At 46.4% G+C, this 21467-nt stretch overlaps 7 protein-coding genes across 7 annotated transcripts; 5 read left to right on the top strand and 2 right to left on the bottom strand.

The window, feature by feature from the left end:
* The first annotated feature begins 358 nt into the window (after nt 1–358).
* GGS25DRAFT_410243 (uncharacterized protein) lies at nt 359–3745 on the top strand. The gene is made up of 5 exons (XM_049258490.1): nt 359–651; nt 735–745; nt 812–1572; nt 1637–3205; nt 3281–3745. Exons 3-4 carry the CDS (start codon nt 986–988, stop codon nt 3090–3092), a joined length of 2043 nt encoding a protein of 680 aa, XP_049113803.1. The 5' UTR covers nt 359–651; nt 735–745; nt 812–985; the 3' UTR covers nt 3093–3205; nt 3281–3745.
* Nucleotides 3746–4540: 795 nt separating this feature from the next.
* GGS25DRAFT_503119 (ribosomal protein L14-domain-containing protein) lies at nt 4541–6134 on the top strand. The gene is made up of 2 exons (XM_049262050.1): nt 4541–5022; nt 5088–6134. The coding sequence occupies exons 1-2, from the start codon at nt 4894–4896 to the stop codon at nt 5400–5402; spliced, it is 444 nt and encodes a 147-aa protein (XP_049113804.1). The 5' UTR covers nt 4541–4893; the 3' UTR covers nt 5403–6134.
* Nucleotides 6135–6405: 271 nt separating this feature from the next.
* Nucleotides 6406–7887, top strand: GGS25DRAFT_503125 (nascent polypeptide-associated complex, alpha subunit). The gene is made up of 4 exons (XM_049262051.1): nt 6406–6561; nt 6683–6932; nt 7182–7240; nt 7298–7887. Exons 2-4 carry the CDS (start codon nt 6696–6698, stop codon nt 7617–7619), a joined length of 618 nt encoding a protein of 205 aa, XP_049113805.1. The 5' UTR covers nt 6406–6561; nt 6683–6695; the 3' UTR covers nt 7620–7887.
* A 336-nt stretch (nt 7888–8223) lies between these two features.
* Nucleotides 8224–9489, top strand: GGS25DRAFT_503126 (ATP synthase subunit D). Its single transcript, XM_049262052.1, has 3 exons — nt 8224–8317; nt 8481–8963; nt 9026–9489. The coding sequence occupies exons 1-3, from the start codon at nt 8309–8311 to the stop codon at nt 9053–9055; spliced, it is 522 nt and encodes a 173-aa protein (XP_049113806.1). The 5' UTR covers nt 8224–8308; the 3' UTR covers nt 9056–9489.
* A 523-nt stretch (nt 9490–10012) lies between these two features.
* Nucleotides 10013–11798, top strand: GGS25DRAFT_410411 (RNA polymerase II transcription elongation factor-domain-containing protein). Its single transcript, XM_049258491.1, has 2 exons — nt 10013–10272; nt 10368–11798. Exons 1-2 carry the CDS (start codon nt 10158–10160, stop codon nt 11312–11314), a joined length of 1062 nt encoding a protein of 353 aa, XP_049113807.1. The 5' UTR covers nt 10013–10157; the 3' UTR covers nt 11315–11798.
* A 55-nt stretch (nt 11799–11853) lies between these two features.
* GGS25DRAFT_524524 (uncharacterized protein) lies at nt 11854–12972 on the bottom strand (the record flags this gene model as incomplete). The annotated part of the gene is made up of 2 exons (XM_049264622.1): nt 11854–12679; nt 12743–12972. 2 exons carry the CDS (start codon nt 12970–12972, stop codon nt 11854–11856), a joined length of 1056 nt encoding a protein of 351 aa, XP_049113808.1.
* A 978-nt stretch (nt 12973–13950) lies between these two features.
* GGS25DRAFT_503134 (uncharacterized protein) lies at nt 13951–17358 on the bottom strand. Its single transcript, XM_049262053.1, has one exon. It carries the CDS (start codon nt 16618–16620, stop codon nt 14653–14655), a length of 1968 nt encoding a protein of 655 aa, XP_049113809.1. The 5' UTR covers nt 16621–17358; the 3' UTR covers nt 13951–14652.
* Nucleotides 17359–21467: the final 4109 nt, after the last annotated feature.

The following is a 21467-nucleotide window of genomic DNA, read 5'->3' on the forward strand; positions in this document are numbered from 1 at the left end:
ACCAAGTCATCAGGCCATCAGGTCATTAGGTCATCTGGATGGATGTACACCAACCGCCTGTCCTAACTCCTCTTCACATGTGCACTTTTCTACCTAGTCACTATACCCTGATAACCAACCTGCCAGCACGCCGGCCCTGTCCTGATCGTTAAAAGTTCTTGGCCAATCCTCGTCTTTCTGTCCCCCGCAGCCCTCATTTCTCGCCCAATGGCAACTCTCACATCACTTCATGGTTAGCTATGTACTTGCTCTGTCTAGGTACCTAGCCGCCTACCTACCAAGTTAGCTACAGACTGTTGGCTACGCGTAGTTAAACCAAACACAGATTCGATCAATGACCAAAGTCCCTGCTCGGCTCTCGCGAGGTCTGATCATTTCCTTCCTAAATAGACCGCATGTCTGCCTACATGCATCACAACATTTACGTCTGTGATCACTACCTACTAGGTAACTACATCATTCAAACGCTCTTGGGTTGTACTACTGTGGTCCCTGTTTGATGTTTGTGGTGATGTTACCGACTTTATGTTACAACATATTCTCTCGTTTAGCTCAGCGTTTGTCGTCGAATGAGTAGCAGACGGCCACTTACATATAGTGTACGGTACTCACACATGTAGTGCTGCTACTAGTGCATGCTCTTTATACATTGTAGGTCTCGCCAAACCCGGTCATATATCCTAATACATATGATACATATCCTAATCCTGGCGCAGCTTACCAACCTAACCCAGTTGGTTTTGTGGTATTTCTCCACTATCTGCCCACTCAGGCGTCGACGCTTGGCCGCGTTCCAAGGGTTGATGGTCAGCGCTGCCGGGATTGTGCTAGGATACCGACATAGTCTACGGCAATCCGATCCTCCCCCACCATTACCTCTTGATCACTCGTCATTTATCATCCCGCCGACAGTCAAACGATGAATTGACTAGATCACGCACACTGGGCTTCTGTTCAACTTTGATCCTCGCACTCGTTGCCCACCATGGCTTCGTCTGTTCAGAAGCCTCCTTTCTTAAACCCTGCCTTTGGCCCGGCCGGCGTACCTCCCGAGCTTCAAGAAGCAGACTACCTAAGCCAGGTTCTACAGCTCTCCTCCGAGGAAATCGAAACCTACCTCAACGAGTTGCTCACCAAGGCAACGAGCTTGGGAATTGCTGTCTCTCGGCCACCGAGTGCTGCCACGATCGACAAACATAATCCATATGGTGCTGAATCCAGTATGACAATAGACACAAACCATGCCCACACCGATTCTACAGGTTCGGAAGGCTCTGCCAGCACGAACCTAACATCCCATTCCTCTTCCAATGAGCAGCACGAGATCACGAGCCGAATGACCACCAGGAAACGACTGAGAGCCCTCACCTTTGCTCAATACGAGACTTATCTGGCCCAGATAGATCCAACTCTGAACCAACCGAAATTCTTATCCGCATCTTCAACGGAAACTGAACCCTCTCCAAGCGTACTCAGTATCGGTACTACCAAAAGCTATCTTAGTATAAGAAAAGGAATTTCCAAGTTAAGACACAGACGCAGGAATCCCTCTTATTCTAAGGGTACTTTCATGTGCGTCTCACCCTCAAGATAGTTATAAGTCCAAACGCTAACAACTATTTGATTGGCTTTCTAGCTCTTGTAGCGCATGCCGAGATGATATCCAACCAGATCAGACCCTTCAAAAGTTGCCATGTGGGCATAATTATTGTCCGAGGTGCTTGAAGATAATGATTAACCAGGCAATGACGGACGAATCTAAAATGCCACCGCGATGTTGCACCCAGCCAATACCCAGCACAATCATTAAGGCCATACTATCTCGTGAGGAGCAAACCAAGTTCCTCAAGGCGGTTGTACAATTTAGCACGCCTTGGGAGTCGAGGGTATTTTGCTCTAACCCGAACTGCGGAGAATTTATATCACCCATGTCCAAATTCGACCCCAAATACCCGTTCCAGGCCATTTGTCGCAAATGCAAGACACGGGTATGCGTCATGTGTAAGAGAGATGCCCACCCTGCAGGTCAAGACTGTCCGGATGATTGGGAACTGGATGCTGTCTTGAAGATGGGCGAAAAGTCTGGCTGGAAGCGATGTTACAAGTGCCGGAATCTTGTTGAGCTTACCCAAGGGTGTACACACATGACGTGCCGTTGCCGAGCACAGTTTTGTTACATTTGTGGCGCAGTCTGGAATCCACTGGTGGGTTGTCCGAACTTCTGTAATGGCGACGCCGAGATGGAGCGTCGACGGTTAGAGGAAGAGGCTCGGGTTGCAGCGCTCGAAGCTGAAGAGAAAGCAAAAGAGGAGGCTGCTGCAAAGGCGATGGCCGAGAGACTGGAGGCAGAATCGCGCACTCAGAACTGCGAAGAGTTTAAAGCCTTACGTGCAGAGCAAGTTAAGGAGCTAGAGCGATTCCAAGCTTTCGAAAGGAAACAGAAATGGCTCATGTGGACAAGACATGCACAAGAAAAACTCACTCTTGTAGAGAAGCAGTCGGCTGCGATGGATCGAATGAAGGAACGACATGTGAAAACATCAGCCAATTTGGAAGACCGCCAAGTTGCCGCAGAGATGGAGTTACGTTCATCTCTAGAACAAAGCGAAAGAAATGTCCAGATTCGACTGAAGCATATGGAGGCGTACTGCGATGGCCTGGGGAAGCGCCCGGATGCAGACATGCCCTCTCGAGTTGTGACGGAACGAGACCTGCGGGAACTTGGGCAGCAGTACAACGTCAAGAAAAATATGAAACAACTACATGCAGCCAAAATTAATGTGATGAGGGACCGACAAGCAAAATCCCTTGAAGAGCTGTTGGAAAGGCAAGAATCGGAGATGAACAAGCTGGTAGAGAAGAACAAGAAAGAGATTGAAGCCCTCGAGTCAGCTTTTGGAGACGAAGAGGATGCTCTGACAACGTCGTTCATGCAACGCAAATCGAAGCTTCAGAGAAGATGGAAACTTGAGATGGAAGTGATGCGCCTAGAACTGGAGAATGAACGAGGGTGCCAATATACCTCAATGGCCCCTCTGGAGTGGCCTGAGAAGGAATCGCTAGAAGACTGTCTTCCGGCCGTGGATGAATAACTGACCTCGATCCCGAAATACGACTAAATGATGATGTATATCTAACAACCAACACCCTTCACACACCACAACCCTGCTGTGGAATATCCGATCTCACCTCTACTAGCTTATAGGTATCCCACCTCGTTCATTTACATATTTTGCAAGCATCCATCGACCATATGCTCATTTTCTTTTTATGATCCAAGGGGACCTGGAGTGTTCAGATACCCTGCCGACAGGAAGGAGTTCGCAAGCCTATAATCTGTCACGCCGTCAATACGGGGTTGCATCAAGTACCTAATCAGCATTGGAGCCAGCATGGATACTTTTACATTTTTTTTTCCTGTCCCTTTCTACCTACATATGGATACCCCCGGATAATGGTTAACAACACTGTACATTTTGCCAATATTGACATATGGATATTGACTTATGGGCACATGGGATGAGATACTGACGAATAATTGATGAGATGGACGTGTCTCGGTAGCACATTAGAAACTAGAGATAGTGTCTGTGAGATAAACAAACTCAATACTACAAATACCAATGAATATTTTATATCATTCTGCCACACTGCTTAGCTGAGAAATTCTCTTACTTCCCCCCTTTATCAAGTGTATTGATCGCGATGAATGTGAGTTCTATCTATCAGGGTTATCTGTCGTGAGAGTATGGGTTGGCTCTAGGGGTTCGATCATGACAGGTTAGTCAGTTTTGTTTCACGAGGATTTCTTCGCATCAGAACAGGTTGATTGATGAATAAATGACATTAATGTATTATAACTGGCAGATGGAGATGTAAGTGAACACGTCAAGCCAACTTTCTGCCCTAAACTACTGAATACAAATAGTGCAACAAGTTTGACCTTTAAATCAAGAAAGATGCTACTACAATTGCTTAGACAACCTTCCTGGTGCCATACTTTGGATTATATCGAGACGTTGTATCGATATAGTGAATAATAGAATCTGTCAAAGAGTTAGCCGCTATGATGCAAGTGACTGGTTTCTTTTGGCAAGATGAAATGTAATCAAGTGTTCAGAATATGTAAGAATTGACTATCACTTTTCTACCCGATATAGCAGCCCTGGCGAGGGCGCCATCGAAGCAGAATCAATCGCAAATTACCTCATCATAACAAGTGAAGTAAGGGTGAAGAGAGAGGGAAAAGAAGGGAAAAGGGATGTTCTTCTTACCAGAATGCACATATGTAATGAATTGGCTTTATTAGAGTCAAGTACTGCTCACCATTGGAGAAAAGTTGTTGAAGAAAATAGTAAATAGAGAGAGTTGGGAGGGTTGAAAAGTTTTGAGGCTTAAGAAGAAAAAAATAAAAAATAAAATATTTTTCTAGTTTTTCTAGACCCAAAGAAAAAGGCTTGCAGCTAGACCCACCTTTAGAGTACTAGGTACCTAGTAGTTTTGTACATTGTATTGTACAACTACAAAACATATTGGAGCTAGTGGACTCGGGTGCGGCTTACTTGAAATTCCGGTTTAGCCCTAATCGCCCACAGAACCTTTCACCTTCCAACAATCAACTTCCCACCGCATGTGCGCGACTCAAAGAAAAGTTCCGCCCAGGACCAATTCAAGATTCAAGGTATAGGAGGATTTGACCCAATACCACGACATCACCAACTCAGTAAGTCTTCCAATCTTTTTTTTCTTCTTCTATTCTTCCATCCTGATCAATTTCCTTAATCATATTCATCTTCTCAACTTTTTTATTTATTTTCTCATTATCCGCATACAACACGCCCACACTTTACCTACCTAATATCTAACAACCACTTCTTGCAGCATACCGTCACAATGGGCGACGCATCCATTGAATCCCCCGAATGGCGCAAGGTCGAGGTCGGCCGTATCGTCCTCGTCCAGGGCACCAGCCCCTTTGCTGGCCGTCTCGCTGCCATCGTTGAGATTATCGACCACAAGCGTGTACGTTGATCCCGAAATCGGCCACCATTTAATTTAGCTATTTATTGACTGGGACATTTCTCTAGGCTCTGGTTGATGGACCCTCCGCAGACCCCAAGCTGGTCGTCCCCCGACAAGCCATCTCTTTCGTCGATGTACTGCTATCCGACCTTAAGATCGAGAAGCTACCCCGAGCCGTCCGAACGGGAACCCTGAAGGCCGCGTGGGAAAAGTCTGGCATTGATGCCAAGTGGAAGGAGAGCAAGTGGGCGAAGCGAAAGGACCAGACAGAGCGAAGAAGAGCGCTCACCGACTTCGACCGATTCAAGGTCATGCGACTCAAGAAGCAACGACGATTCGAGGAGAGAAAGGCTCTAGCCAAGGTCAAGGCTTCTGCGTAAACTGGGAAAGGAAGGAATGATTGATTCTGATTAAACGGTATCTCGGTCTCTCGGTCTCTTCCACCTGGAGCAGAGGGTAGTCTACGGATCTGGTCTGCATGAAATAAACACACAAACATTGGCATGGGGTTGCTGGTTTTCTTCTACTTTTCGTCTGGCAAGACCTGTATGTTCACCCATAACATCAAGATGAGGTGACCGGCGTCAATGATACGGAAATTTGCAACAAATGTACTTTTGCGCCATGTTTGCTGTCTCCGTGAACTTGTATCTTGACCTAATGAATTAGGGACTTGTTTACCCTACAGTTAACGAGCTCAGGTTTTGCAAGTATATAACATGTGTAGAAAGGTTTCTCTGGGCTCCCATCATATAGCATGAAGATGTTCATGACTTTGAGCGTCATTCATCGACAAACCCTGTTACGTATTAGGTTAGATATAAGTTCTACTTATTCTCGATTACCTATTGCCTGTTACGTAGCAGGTAGGCATATAGACAGGAAGTTAAAATACGCACATAAGTTCCCAAACGCCTCTGTGCTTTGTTGCTGTTACTGACTTACAAATTACATAAAGTAGTCTCTACTATGTACATAGGGCCTAGGTAGTAGGAGATAAATAGTGGTGAACGGCATGTATCAATAGAGCACTTGAGAAGATCTAAGAGTACAGATAAATTTCTGGCGATTTTGAATATAACGTAGCATAATTACATAATCAAAGCTTGTTCAACACTGAAGCAGCTGCACATCAAGAGACAATGAAGATTGAAGGGACGAGGCAGATAATCCATATTAGGCTTAGCGTTGATTACGTACAAATCAGCGGTACGGTTGGAAAGTTGCGACAAGCCCTAGACCAAAGAATTGGCATCAAAAAGTTGCAGAGACGGTTTTTTTTTTTTTTTTCACCACAACCGAATAACCCACCCCTCAGCTCAGGTACAACCAATCACCCCGCTACCTCCATAATAGTTCGCCGAAGTTCCAAATAGTTGTGACCTCAAGTAAGTTATTTTATTATCTTTTAATTGATTTTACTTATATCATCTTCATCTTCTTATTCTATCCCATTTTTCATTGTTTTGGGAAAAGTGAAGTATTGAAAAATACGAAAGAAAAGAAGAAGAAAAAAAAACCCCGTTCCCAAATTCCCCAGTAAAGCTATCCCAAGTCCCACCATCCCACCATCCCACTACCCATCCCCCCTCCAGTTCAGGCCACCACCAATATCGCACAAACATCAAAGTAATAAATTCACTAACTTGAATATCCTCAGTACCGAATTCACCATGGCCAACCCCAGAGTCGAGGAATTGCCCGATGACGAGCCGAAGAAGGTCTCAGTCGAAGAGCATGACGATGACGACAGCTCTGACTCTGAGATTGAGGTTGGCGAGGGTGGTGCTGCCGGTTCCACTGCCATCGTGCACTCCCGCAATGAGAAGAAGGCCCGCAAGGCCATCGAGAAGCTCCACCTCACCCGTGTCTCCGGCATCACTCGAGTGACTCTTCGACGACCCAAGAACGTAAGTGATATACATACACAAAAAACAAAAATAATGGTTGGAGCGCATATATCCAGGTTGTGGTAGACAGCTGGGATTACACGCATAAAGCGCCTCGCTTGTGTGTCTAATACCTCTTGGACTACGGAACGCCTAGCTTCAGACCTTCCGGGAAAGAGAGACAATTACCTGCTCTCCGCAATAGCTACCACATCATTACGGAGATATATATCCATGAATTATCAAATTTTGACTGACATTAACTTACAGATCTTATTCGTCATCAACAACCCTGAGGTTTACAAGTCTCCTAACAGCAACACGTACATGTAAGAAATTACCATCGCTGCCGTCTGAGAATTGAATATAGCTAACTATCTCACTAGCGTGTTCGGTGAGGCCAAGATCGAGGATCTTAACTCAGCAGCCCAGCAAGCTGCAGCCCAGTCTCTTGCTGCATCTGGTGGTGACCACGACCACGCTGGCCATGATCACAGCCACGGTGAGCCCAGCAAGGCTGTTGAGGATGCCGACGAGAAGAAGGATGAAGATGACGACGATGAGGAGGAGGTTGACGCAGAAGGACTCGAGGACAAGGACATCGAACTAGTCATGACCCAAGCCAACGTCAAGCGAAACAAGGCTGTGAAAGCCTTGAAAGAGAACGACAATGACATAGTCAATTCGATTATGGCATTGAGTGTTTGATAGATGACGGGGCTGGGCGTTGGTGATTTTCCACTACCTACCGAGGGGGGCTATTTCGGCTGGATGCATTGCGACAACGGAAAGGTCTACAGGGTAAAAAATTAGGGAAGTCGACTGGCTGTGTATTACAGGCTACGATACCTTGCAATGGATTCTTAAACCGACGTGATCAAGCTTAGACCGAATTTTGATGATGCCTTCATAGTAATGCCCATAGTGATGGTGACGATGATTCTTAAGACAATATCCTAGGTGCGTAAGCTAGGTAGGTATGCTTCTAATATCATGATGTATGATTTGAATATGATGAGTGAACATGTATTCCCACTGGTAAGCTGATAAACATGGCTTCTTATGGCTTCTTAAATATTAGTATTGTAATCGTAATAATCGTAACCATCATCATCCTCCTAAAAAACCCCAAACCCAAAGGGGTTATTATGTAACTGTGTGTAGGACTGTGTGTAGGACTGTGTGTAGGACTGTGTGTAGGACTGTGTGTAGGCTTTGCGTCATGTGATTTAGCGTTAACTAATCACTTTCAATCACGGGACCTGGAGGGATGGGCTCAATTGTTAGCATCCACCTTTCAAAGCTGCCGGAGTAATCGAATTACATCTAATTGTGAATTGCTTCGCATCTCCACTCCTTCCTTACCTACCTTTTCCTTCTTCAACACATCATACAAAATGGCCACAGTAAGTAAAATCATGTCATATTCATTGTCAAAATGTCTCCGTGGTTACCCGATATATTTTGGTCGAGAAATACATCCATTCCAATCGACAATTGCACATACAAGACCCCCACTAGAAATGTAAACGGATGAGCTAATTTTTTGATTTTTCTCTCAACCTGAAGCGAAGCGCCGCCCTCAAGCTCGATTGGGCCAAGGTCACCTCCTCTCTAGGCCTGCGCGGCCAGACCGTCGCATCCCTTCAGGCTTTCAAGTCGCGCAACGAAAATGCCCGCCGCAAGGTCCAGGCTCTCTCCGAATTACCGACTTCCGTTGACTTCGCACACTACCGATCCGTCCTGAAGAACCAGGCAGTGGTTGATGAAATCGAGAAGCGTTTCAAGGCCTTCCAACCTGCGAAATACGATGTCACACGCCAGCTCAAGGCCATTGAGGCCTTTGAGGTGGAGGCCGTCAAGAACGCAGAGGCTACCAAAGAGAAGGTCGATCTCGAGCTGAAGGATCTCCAAGCCACCCTTACCAACATTGAGACTGCCCGACCTTTCGAGGAGCTCACTGTGGATGAGGTTTGCGCGGCAGAGCCCTCCATCGACGAGAAGACGGCGAAGTTGGTGTCCAAGGGCCGCTGGACCGTTCCGGGATACAAGGTACTGTTGCTCTCCTACATGCTGCCACCATTCCGGTATACCCTACTAACACCCATGATCAGGAGAAATTCGGCGACCTTTCCGTACTATAGACAACATGCGCACCGTAATCAAAGCAACTACTCCCTTTCCCTTGTGTATTCTAGCATTGTAGATAGGAGGGCGGAAGGAGAGGTGCAGGTGGGAAGTGGGAATAAATCAAGCACACTTTTTATCAGGTTTACTTGTCCGGGCTGCGTCGGTTAATGTGACTTGTATTCCTACCCGCGAAAGTACTAGGCAACTTCCATGGATAGATGAATATAAACTACCACTATGGACGCATGGGCTTTCTATAGAACCTCTACGAATGATAGTCCTAGCGAAAATGACCTCGGGACCGATTCAATTGGTTCTTTGTACGCCTGATTCAAATGTTCTCATGTGTCAATATCTCTAGACATTAAGACCAGCATGTGTGACTACTGTCGGCACCTTGGCTAATGGGGCCTCACAATCTTTCCCTCATCTGTGTGTTGAACTTGTCTGAACTTATAGATCAAAGATGCAGTGTTTAAGTTTAGGGGACTTTATGTATGTATAAGTAGGTACTGTAGGTAGGTACTGTAGGTAGGTACTGTAGGTAGGTACTGTAGGTAGGTACTGTAGGTAGGTACTGTAGGTAGATACCTAATCTTACATATGTAGATAAGAGTTTAGAGAGTTGGTTCGGTAATAATAGGTACTTAATGTGCCTTAGCTCGCCCAGCCCGCCCTACCCTAAAGTTCAGCCGTCCCGCCTTGTTCGCTGCAACTTCCCTTTTGTTCTCCATATCCAATCCATTAAACCTTATTAAACCTTATTACTACATGATACTTAGATATACTTTGCATTTTACTATGCGCTTTCCATCAAAGTTCTGATAATTCATTCTACATTTTTCGTGATTCAGGTGTGCACCTTCCTGGTGGAAACCAAAGGAATAGAAGAAAAGATAAAACAGGGACCACCCAAACTCTGTACCTCACTGCTTACTCTACTCTTCCCAACATTCAATGCAATCAATGCCTACTTAGGTATGTAGGTATTGTACAATACAACTAGTAAAATACCAACTACCATACATCTTCGATATCATTGAACAATCCAACCGAACATTATATACACCATAACGCACAACGAACAATACACAATACACAACGCTTCCTTCGACAATGACGACCTTCGCCGCGGGGATGGTCGATCCCACCAAAGCTGGCAAATACCCTGTGGTCCTGAGCGATGCTCTACTCGGCAAAGATTCCAAGGAGATCTTTACTGGTGTCAGGTGTAAGCATCCTATTTCACCTACAACCTACACTGCTTTCAATTGCTTTCCTTGCTGGGCAGTTGGTAGATTGTAACTAATAAGTCGCTGGCCGTAGATAACCACAAGCCGTCCTTATCATCACCTACCGCCCCTACCCAAGCACGTATAAAACAAACAACTGCCCCTAAGAAGGCTGCTGCCTCGTACGATCTCTCCTTCCAGGATGACGGCGGTCGTTATCAATACAAAGGCACACGCGGCGTCGAGGATAGCCAGTATGTGCTAATCTTTGATGCCGCACGTGAGGTCTTCGTCCTACACAAAGTCGATTCCATGTTCAACATGAACCTTATCCAAACCCCATCCAACGATAATGCCCAAAGTCTGCGACGAGAATTTCCCCAGCTCGAGAGCCATAGCAGTAGCAGCAGTGCCAAGGCCACAGGCCCAGCTGGCAGTAATAAACAATCTGCCAAATCAAGCACCCAAGAAAAGAAGGCGGCAGCCAAGCCGCGAAAAGCCGCGCCAAAGGCGAAAGCAGAAGAGAAACCATCTTTGGTTATGCCTGAGAAGAAACCCCCACCGAAACCTGCTAGCACCAACAAACGACGACAGGCCTCAGCAGACTCAGAGGAAGATAGCTCAGACGATGACCTGGGTCTTACCATTGAGAATCCAGGTGGCGATGCCCCGAGTGTGAGTCGGGACTTCTCACCTAACCTTATCGGAATACGCCGGTTTTCCGACTTCGTGCAACAGAACGAAGAAGCGGATGAAGATGATGCCGATGGTGAGGAAGACGACGAGGACAATTTTGAACACTTCAAGCTGCCTAGTCCTATCAACCATCAGATGCAGGGAGCTACCACAGCTCAACAAGCTCCGCAGGTAGATGAGGGTGAAGATGAAGAAGATGAAGAGATGGAAGACGTACAACCAGAGCAGTATGCCGAGGCCGATGACATGATCCTAGACGAGGAGGATCTGGAAGCTGCCTTAATAGCCGAACTGGGCGAAGGGGATAGTCAAGCACAAGAGAGCGATGTTAGCGAAGAGGAGTAGTCACCAAAGAGTGATCTAATCATCTTGAGATTCTTGAGCCTGGTCGACATGAGACTACCTAATCACTTTCTCTATTTTCTGAACGATATAACGTGGAGTATATTGGCGCCTGGAGCTATGGATACCATATTGCGCATCTATGAATGGGCTGAATAGGAGACGAAGACACATGCATTATGTATGGGCTGGGGTTTGCCATAAAGGAGCTACTGATTTAATGTTCTTTAAATGTACCAGTCTCCTAATAAGACTATTGAATCACCTACTGTATAGATACTTTGATTTTACAACGATCACGACATCATCGTGTGGAAAGTTTGGAAACTTTCAAGTTTAGAAGGTGAACTCTTATCCCTAACAGTCTAGGTTAACAGTTTTCGGTACGTGGACAGATAGACAGGCACATGCAGCAATGATTATCAGAGGGTTCTTATGGTGTGTGTATATATAAGCCCAGTTCTTTTTCTTTCTTTCTTTCTTTTCATTGTCGCCATCTAAAACTATCTACCTCATCCTTGGGGAGGAGAAGCACCCTTTCTCTACGAGGCACCAGAGAAGGACAAGTCCTCGTTCCCGACCACCGGATTCAGCACATTGACGTTGGTGCCGGCCAAGATGCCGTCGCCGCCCTGCATGACGGCGGAGAACGAGTCGGCCATGAGTTGGACGCCCGATACAAAATCCTTCTCATCGAACTCGCAGTGCCCGCCATCCGGCGAGTTATCAACCGTCTGCAGCGCCCCCACAGCAGCCGCATCCAACCCCTCGCCCACCGCGATCTGCTCGTACGCGGCGATCGCGGCCGGGATCGCGGGCTGCAGTAACGCGAGCTCCTGCTGCGTGCTCTGGAAGTGGATGCGCGTGTTGGCGAGCGCGGCCGCGTTGTCCGCGCTGACGGCCACCTGCGGTTCTAACCCGCCGCAGTTCAGCAGCACCTGCGACTCCTGCCCCGCGGCCGCGAACTGCGCCATGTGGCCCGGCAGCAGGAATCCGCTTAGCAATAGCGAGCCGCCGGATACGCCCGTGAAGCTCACGCTGCTCGCGTTGAAGGCGAGAACCGAGGGGAGCACGGTGGCGACGAGGTCGGAGACGGCTTGCGCGTGCGCGACGCCGTCGGTGCGGTCGAGGCCGGATCCGCCGCCCCAGAATAAATTTGGGTCCGGCGCGAGGACGGCGACGCCGGCGAGGTTGGATAGGACGCCTTGGTTTGGGAAGTCGAAGAAGGATTGCCCGCCGTCGCCGTGGAGGAGGATGTTTAGCCCTAAATCGCCGGCGGCGTTGGCGTCTTGGGTCGCGCCGGTTACGCCCGAGTCCGTGGTGAATTGGTCGGCGGGAGCGGAGACCTTGAAGCGGAGGGGGAGGCCGCTGGGAGGGGAGGTGTTAGCTGTATCCTACCTAGGTAGGTAGGAAGGGATCATCATGACTTACTTCACCTGGGCAGTCATGTCCAAGATGGTGCTCCCGTCCGTAGCGGTCGAGACACCTTGCGGTATCTGCTGCGCCTGCTGGAACGCCGTTGCGGCTTGCTGCTGTCCACCACCATTTCCGTTCTTGCTCTTTCTCCCACTCCGGTTTCCCCTGTTGTTCTGTGGCGCTGCGTCGACGGCGGATAGAGCGCCGAGAGCGAGGAAGATGGCTAGGGAGCGGATGGTCAACATCCTGACTGACTAAGGTACCTTTTAAACGGGGAAGAAGAAAACGGTATTATAAGGGTATGATTACAGGAGAGTGAATATAGATAAATAGAATACACACACAAGAAAAAACCAAAGCCTAGCCCGTCAAGAGCTTAGAATTAGAAAAGAATGAGAATAGAAGTTGGAAAAGAGAAAGAAGAATAACCAAGAAGAGGAGAAGGAAAGAGGTTTGGTTAAAAAAGAAGAAATATCAAGGAAGCCTTTTTCTCGCTTCATGACGTTCCAGAATACTTACATACATACTACAAGGTAAAATTGTTGGGTGTTAATTACGACCTGCTGCTGCTCATTACAATTGCTCTTCCCTAGGATCACGAAGATCAAACGAGCATCATGACCCACTTACACTCGAATCCCCCAGGCCAGACAGTTAATCGGCTATTAGTGTAGTAGTGTAGTTGGATGGTTTGTGCCTAGGAAACAAAATGCCAAGGAAAAAGGGGGCTGCTTTATATATACCACGAAACTCCCGTCTAGCACAGGACGGACACATACGATCCTTTCCTTTGGAAAAAAATCATGGATAATTAGGCAGGTAAACAGGTATGTAGTTAGTATTGCCAGCATTCTCTTTTTTCGCTTTCTATTTCTTCTTCTGCCAGCCAATTCTCTCCGACTATTCTTGTGAGAGATGATCATCCTAACACCGAACAGGCAGATAATTGAGCCTCTCCGTGTTTCGCGGCAAGGGTTGTGACTGTTTTGAGGGAGCCAGCCAAACCAAAGACTCCCCCCACTGCCCCTGTTCGAACCCCCCCACATCTCTTCTGAAGCTTAGCTTTTGCTTGGCTGCCTCTTCCTCTACTCCTATTTCATCATTCTATATTCCGATGTTCTGTATATATATATATATCATGTACATACATACTAAAATGACGTCAGGTAACTAATAATTACTTACTTACTATGCAAATAGAAGCTACAAAGCTAATAGTTATGTAGAGCTTGAAAACGATTCGTATTGTATGTAGATTGCTCAAGAACATTTTAACTAAGTAGATAATCCACCCGTTTTGCCCCCGGATATCATGGCCACATCTGTGAGAAGTAAACCCACCCTGCGTAAATACATCTACATACTGCATGTGAAGAAATACACGTCTCTCTTACATATTATAGAGAAACTGTTACCGCCGTGGCTGCATTATAATAAGCCAGTCCAGTCATAGATAGTTCCAACTTCGCTTGCTCCCAAATATGCCCTTAATAAATGCTATTACCAAATGTATATACCTATACGTATGCAGATAAAGAGCGTGTCGAATTTTGAGAAGTGTATGGTAGGTAAAATTCATCATATCGGATATAAATAGAGCCCAACACCTGTCGTGGCAGGGGGAGAAAACCTGGGGCATTCCGACGTCCAACAAAGCCGCCGTGAGGGTATAATGCCGAGCGTATCTCATCACACCCCGAAGGGTAGAAGGCTCATAGATAGATAGAGCTCTAATGAGGATAGGTATCAAGTATAGACTTAGCAGCTACCAGATAGGTCCATATTGTATGGATTTGGGTAGACTCCTGCGTTAATACTATTATGGGCCCACCATGTCACCTGTAGTGTCGTCCTGTCTTAATAATAGTCGATAGGCGGACATGTAGAAATCGTCATGTAAAGTAGGACGGCCATCTCAGTAGGTTCTACCCCATCGATTCATCCATCATCTCGAGGTCACTTGGTGTCGCACCGTGCTTCTTTACCATGTGCCTCCTCCAATTGTCCTTCCGCGGGAAGGCCTTGCCGCCTCGGAAGTAGGGACATGTCGATTCTATACAGTGATATGCTTTGGACTTCACATGCTTGTCGTTGATATGTCGATCGAGATGCGTCTTGGTACCAAACTTCTTATCACAGCCGTCGTAGGGGCACTCGTGTTTGCGATCATGGTAACGCTTGTGATGGTTAAGTTTATGGACCTGGTCAAAGTATCGTCCGCATTCCTCACAGATATGACCGGGGGACTGTGGTGAAAGCTTGGAAGTCTCCGGCGATAAGCTCGACTCTGGTTCCATTTTAACCTGTTGATGGACCGCTGGATATGGCGACGGCGATATAGTAACCCGGGTATCTGGCGTCCTTCCCATGGAGGGATCCGTGGAGCTTTGTCCCGGCGTGGTAGTGTAATCGTATGAGTCGCCTGACCGACGAGGTTCATCGTCGCTAGGTATGTCGAGGAAGCTATCAGCATCGAAGTCGTCTGGGTATTCTTGGGCGGTGGTGTCAGCGCTCTCTTGCGCCGGCTGGTCGGTGATGATCTCAGGAGGAGAGGTGGGAAAGGTGGGAGGGGATGCTGAGTTTTCCATTTGGAAGTCGGTATAGGCAGCTTTCTCCAGAGAGTTGGATGGTTGCATGATGGACATGGGAGACACGAAAGACTCTGGTGGTTGAAGAGGAGGAGAGTGGGAGCCTTTCAAGACGGAAGGTCGTCTATGAATACCTTCCAGTGTCTCATCCAGCTCCATAGGCTCTGGGATGTCGGGGCTCACAAGACGTGCCTGGGGCCAGGTCTCGGATTGGGGCTGAGCTAAATGAGGTAACCCATCAGAGGACTCCTGACTCCGTAGCACAGCTGAAGGCAGCTCGGGGTCTTTCTCCGTAGTATCTCGTACCACTGAACTAGTCCGGAGAAGGAAATCATCTTCCTGTGAATCGACTCGCTTTTGTCTCTTATGCTGCTGCTGATCATTTCCCACCCGGTTTCCACTTGCCGAGCCTCCTAATGCACCCATGCTTTCAGATATTTCGCCAGGCTCTTCGAAATACTTATTCGTTGCGAATTCTGACGAGCTTACTCCTTTCTTGGACTCTAGTTTAGACTCTGGCTTCAGACCAATGGGACTCTCCACTGGCGAAGCAGGAAAATACTGAGATGTTGAATTCTGAGGGCTGACGTTTCCATGTGCTGAAGAATGCGTAGAACGCTTCCTCTTGATGCTACTCCAGATCCGACTCGTTAAGGAGCCACTTCTTCTTCGATGTTCTCGTGAGTCTCTGAGTTGGGCCTCGTAAAGTTCAGTCATCTGTCTAGACGGTGGTAATGGTGCTTGCTCGGGATCCGAGTCCATGGAGATTCTGGTGTCATAATAACTGGAATTTGCAGCCTGATGTCCTGGAGACGTATCGATATTGCTTGGGAAGGCTGTCGGCTGAGGTGGCAAATTGAAGTCGATGCCCGGGGGTAAAGGTGGTTGACCAAAGTTATGAGATGCGTAATAAGTTTCATGATTGCCCATTAAGTCATTCCCGTATATAGGTTGTTGTTGATGGAATTCAGAATCATCACCAAAGACTGGAACGGCTCTATCACTATCATCCTTCGCAGAAGGCGGACTGTCTGCATGGGTAGCAGGAGTATGCCTAGGCAGAAAGCCTGGAATTGAGAACAAGGTCCTATGATGGGATCCCTTGGACTTTGTTGTTGTTGGTAATAGTTCTGCTGCCCTGGCCTCCTTAGACTTCCGTCTCCACCAAAAGTAGAGAAAGCCCAAAACTATGAGCAAGAGGCTGCCTCCGATAACACAGCCGACGACCGTTCCAGCGATTGCGCCAGGAGACAGGTGATTATCCCGCGCCCGGAGGCCGGATTTGGATTTTAAAGTGGGCGCCATGGCTGTGAGAACTGGAGTGGGCGCCCACGGGTATTGGAAAATAAAAGAATTATGGAATATGTCCTATGAGATGAATTAATGTTGGCGGGGCCGAGAAAAATAGCTTCGGTCAATTATGCCGTTGAAGAAAATATAAGATTCTCAACTCCTAACTCCCAACTCTCGTTTCCTAAGGCTCAATTCAAGGATTCAGGCCTCAGTGAGAGGGAGTACATGTGAGACCGAAATGGCGCGTTGGTCAGAGTTGAGATGTCGACAAGCCAGACAGACCCTACGTTTGTCCCTCGCAGGGCTTGCCGGTCATCCGTCACCCGGTCACCCAATCACTCAGTCGATCGGCCAGTTCAGGCGGCCCGATGGCAGCCTGATAGTGGTGCTGCGCAGAGCAAGTGGATTTATGCCGATGTGGGTTGGGAATGAACTGGCTACTATGTAATGGTTTGGGCATATTCTATTATGAGATATTCATGGAATGATGGAATCATGGAAAGACCAAGAAGAGTTGACGTTGAAATGTTGAAAACTAGGATGTGCTGATTTATCGGATTAATTCAGCCTCATCCCAAAAAAAAAGTTGGAGGCGGAATTGAACCCGGAGGCGCCCTGGGCATGCAGGAGGGACATTAGTAGGACATTACTGTGTACGTAGTAGTTAGAGAGTGAGAGATAATAGAGCATTGAGATTGAGATTGCATGTGTGAGAGGGAAAGAGAGTTACATGTTACATGGTGATTTGATTGTGAGTTGGCTGGTTCTCTTTTTCGGGCTGACCTCCCCTGTAATTGGAGTCCTCAATTGGGACGATCGGATTGGTTCTTGCCTTGCTTAGCACCCTAGGACGGGCCTATCCCAGGTAGATATTTAGTACGTACCTACAGGGGAGTTCCTGTCAATGTTGTGATGTTGGCTTATCTGTTAATATGGGAACTCTTCTATATCTACCAACCTCTGTTTATTAGTGTTTATTAGCTTATTCCACTACTACGTGGACTTCTTTCGTGTTAGTGCACCAACAACCAATACATCTGTGATTCTGTGACCGCCAAAAAGAAAATACATAACTGCGCCACACGCTATACCATTTGCTAGGAAAGGGGGATTAATCGATAGGCTGGTATTTGTATAATATAGTAAGTTTAAATGTTTACATTCAAATTGTACACAGTACTTACTTACCTACTACCTACTCAGGTAATACTAATAATATGACGATGTCTGAATTCTGTCGGAGACCTCTCGGAGAACGCGATGAACTGTGCTGCCGCGTTAAACAAAACAATATGACACTTTACATTGTGCCCTCCGAGACGTCATACCAACATTGAACTTGAAGTGCCTACCTACCCTTAGTACAGAGTTGCGTTATTTCGATCTAACGAGATTCATTGGTTAGGTATTTATCACTTATTTACTACTATATACATACATACATACTATATATTTCTTTATCATGCCTCACGAAGATCGCCAACGAGGCAATTAAAAGAGCTTTTCAAAAGCCTTATAGTAAATATAGCTTCCAGTCATATTTATCATGGTAATATATCTGATGCGCAACCCTATACCTATATACATGTATATGTTTATCAATTGATGTGTCTATAGTTGGAAGATCTTAAGAGATTCATGCTCGCCAGTAAAAAGAAAAAATATTGCTTAACTATACAGCTGCTAGGATTTCAACATTACGCTCAAGAACCACTTTCTTTTTGCAGCCTGAATAGATCAGTAGCATTCAAGATTGATGGAAACCTGGAAGAGACCCCGCGTGGGATATGCCTAACCTCCAGGGCTACTTTCTAGGTACTGACCCAGTGAACGATACAAGTTCGAGGACTCGCAAGATCCAACCTATGATGCATAATAGTCGGGATCTTTGTTACATTGCTTCCTTTGACCCTGTGTTGCGAATGGGACTTCGACTCTGATTTTCTCTTCAATGCGTATCATATAACTCAAAATATATTAGTTAGAATCGGCAAATTTGGTGTTCACCGAAACATCGCAACACGTGAAGAGGGTTATTCTCCAAAGACCCTTCTTGTGTAGCCCGTCTCGCCAAAGACTACCTAAACGCAAAGATGATTCCCCCTTGCCTGGATCCCATACTGAAATTCATGTTGGCTATCACGACAATTCATCAGATCAACGTCTGCATGGAAATTCTTCATCGGAGAGAATCCATTTGAGCTATTCGCCTATTCTTGTGCTGTGTGACAATTCGGTTGCATTGCCGCAAGTATGCAGACGGGATTCTCGGGGCTGCTTCATGAAATCTTGGTTCGATTGCCACACTCGATGCCAGCAATTCTGGATCGTAAACCGACATACAGGAAACTCATGCATCACGCTGCATGCTGCACGCTGCACCTGCGGTTCCACAAGGGTTCGCCCTTACGTGAAGACAGCTCATGAAACCGGGTCAGGGCTTCGGAACAGGAACGGGTCTTGTTAATAAGGCACCCATCGCCATTGAGGCAGTATGAGTGAAAGGCATTGTTGGCGTTCCACGAAGAAACTTGCGTGTTTATTATGTGAGTAGTTGTCTTGTTGTGTCGTAAATACTACCCTAGGTAGGTATGTAAGCAGTCCGACTGGGCTGAGTTGGTAGGTAGCTAGTATTGAAGGGAAAAGAAGAAAAGGGAGAAAGAAAGGAAAAGAAAGGAAAAGAAAGCACCTTCGACCATTATACACCGTAGCCTGATCAATGATCATAATTTGCTTTATCACTTACATCATCACCATAATGTTATGTTCAGAAGAGAACCGGCATTCCTATGAAACTTTAGACGATCATCATATGCGCAAAACCGGTTGTGAAATATGAGTTCTGAGATGGGATGTTGTGTAACGGAACATTTGCCTTCTAAAATACACGATAGACTGTTCGTTACAACTCAACAGATAAAAAAAGAATTGGTCAAGTTCTAGAATGGTGAATGTCTCATACCCAACTTGGTGCCGCCAAGTCGTATCAGAACGTCGTCTACAGTGATATTACACGGGGTGAATTTTCAATCATATAATAGTCACTACATACATTTAACAAAGAGATTTATATATCAGGTACCAAGGAGAATGATTGCGAAACCCATTCCTAAGATGGCATATCGCCCGAGAGCTTCAATGTATGCATGAAGTTACAGGCACATAGTATATTGTCGCACGTGCGGATATTAAGATTCCAACGACACGACAGACTGCCGATGCATCCCGTCGGTTCCTGGCAGCGAGGAGCGAAGAGCGACCAGTCGATGCCAATATGGGAAACTTGAAACCTCGATCGAAAACTTCATGGTTGACAAGACCGGTGATAATGCTGACCTGCTCCCCGCCACAGAAGTTAGGGCTTGATCGGTGGTGTAGTATATTCCTTTTTCTATGTAGGTAGACAGCAACGACTCAAGCCCATTGCTTCTACTCTTACAATGTGTATGATATGACAAGTTGATTAACTTCTCTCTTGATTTCGTCGCATAGATACTAGGTATGTAAGGAATATGATCGAGTATAGAAGCCTCTGTTGGTGATTGGCACTAGGTAGATGTCATATCTCAGTACTCATATAGTCATCTTTGCATATGTACCATATATGTACCTAATAGGCTTGGTACCTACCTAAGCACAGTAGCATACATGTATGTACATACAGCATTGTAGATCTTGGCATGGGCTGTTTAGGGTTCTTATTTCTTAGGTAGGCACTATGTAAGTACTAGACTGCTACTTATAGTAATGTATATACTACAACTATGTAGTAGTATATAGATACTTGTATTTTATACCTAGCATGTTCCTTGACACATAATAGCTTTATAGAAAGAACTACACTATGCAATTGCCTCATTATATGAGTGAGTTTCTGTTTAGAATTGGAAGTCTCTACGGCTGTACGTACGTACGCACGTATATGTATGTACATAGGCAAGGACGATACATACATACCTAGGTCCTAGGCAAAGTATTCCAAAAAGACAGGGGACTTCGTTCTTTCCGATAGTAAAAGTAACCAGCTAGAACCCAACCAAAAACCAACCAATAAGTATTTAAAAAGAAAGTGCTCCGCAAATGTACGTCAACGTCCTAGTGGATTCCGGTCCCCTCTAAAATCTTATTTTACGGTTCCCGATCTCTAACCCCCGGACCCCAATCTGGGCATCATGGCAGCTCGAGCCAGGTACGCTTTCTTCTCATCCAATATACCACATATCGCCGATACATCTACTGCAGCAACATCAATCATCATGGATCTACACGTAGCAGTTGTAACAGTTAGACAGTCCCTTTTCCTCGGAAACTCCTCCGCTTTTCAGCTGGACAAGTCAATTTTGTCAATTTCCACCCTTGTGTGCTCTGCTGCCCGATATCTCACCAGAATCTCTCACCTCTCACCTCTCTCGAGTCTCCAAAGGTCTAGGTCGACTGGGTCCAGGGTGCATATATGGGCCCCTAAAACTTATCCCTTGCCATCGTGAGATGTCCCTACCTTATATTGTAAGTGGATCGTCATAACACTCGATGGTCTTTCTTGTTCTTGACCGAAAGTCTGCGTTGCCACAGAGCTGCCTCTGCTGAAGTCTCACTTTGCATATATCGTATTCTTCCTAGCCTCCCTTGGTACTTCTCTTTCATCTCTCGTACTTCTGCTCACAAACTATTCGAATCAACACTGCCCCCTGTGTGTTCTTCACTTAGAAGACGCCCGATTCGGCTGAAGTCATCAGTAACATCGTGGAATTACCTTTACCGGACTGACGTGAAACTTGAGGTTCCTGGCTCTCGGATACGTATATCAGATCCACGTTGCCCCCATCGGCACCTACACATTAAGTACTCTGATGAGGCGC

The sequence above is a fragment of the Hypoxylon fragiforme genome, assembly GCF_022984875.1.
Source record: "Hypoxylon fragiforme strain CBS 206.31 chromosome Unknown GGS25scaffold_8, whole genome shotgun sequence".
Taxonomy (NCBI): domain Eukaryota; kingdom Fungi; phylum Ascomycota; class Sordariomycetes; order Xylariales; family Hypoxylaceae; genus Hypoxylon; species Hypoxylon fragiforme.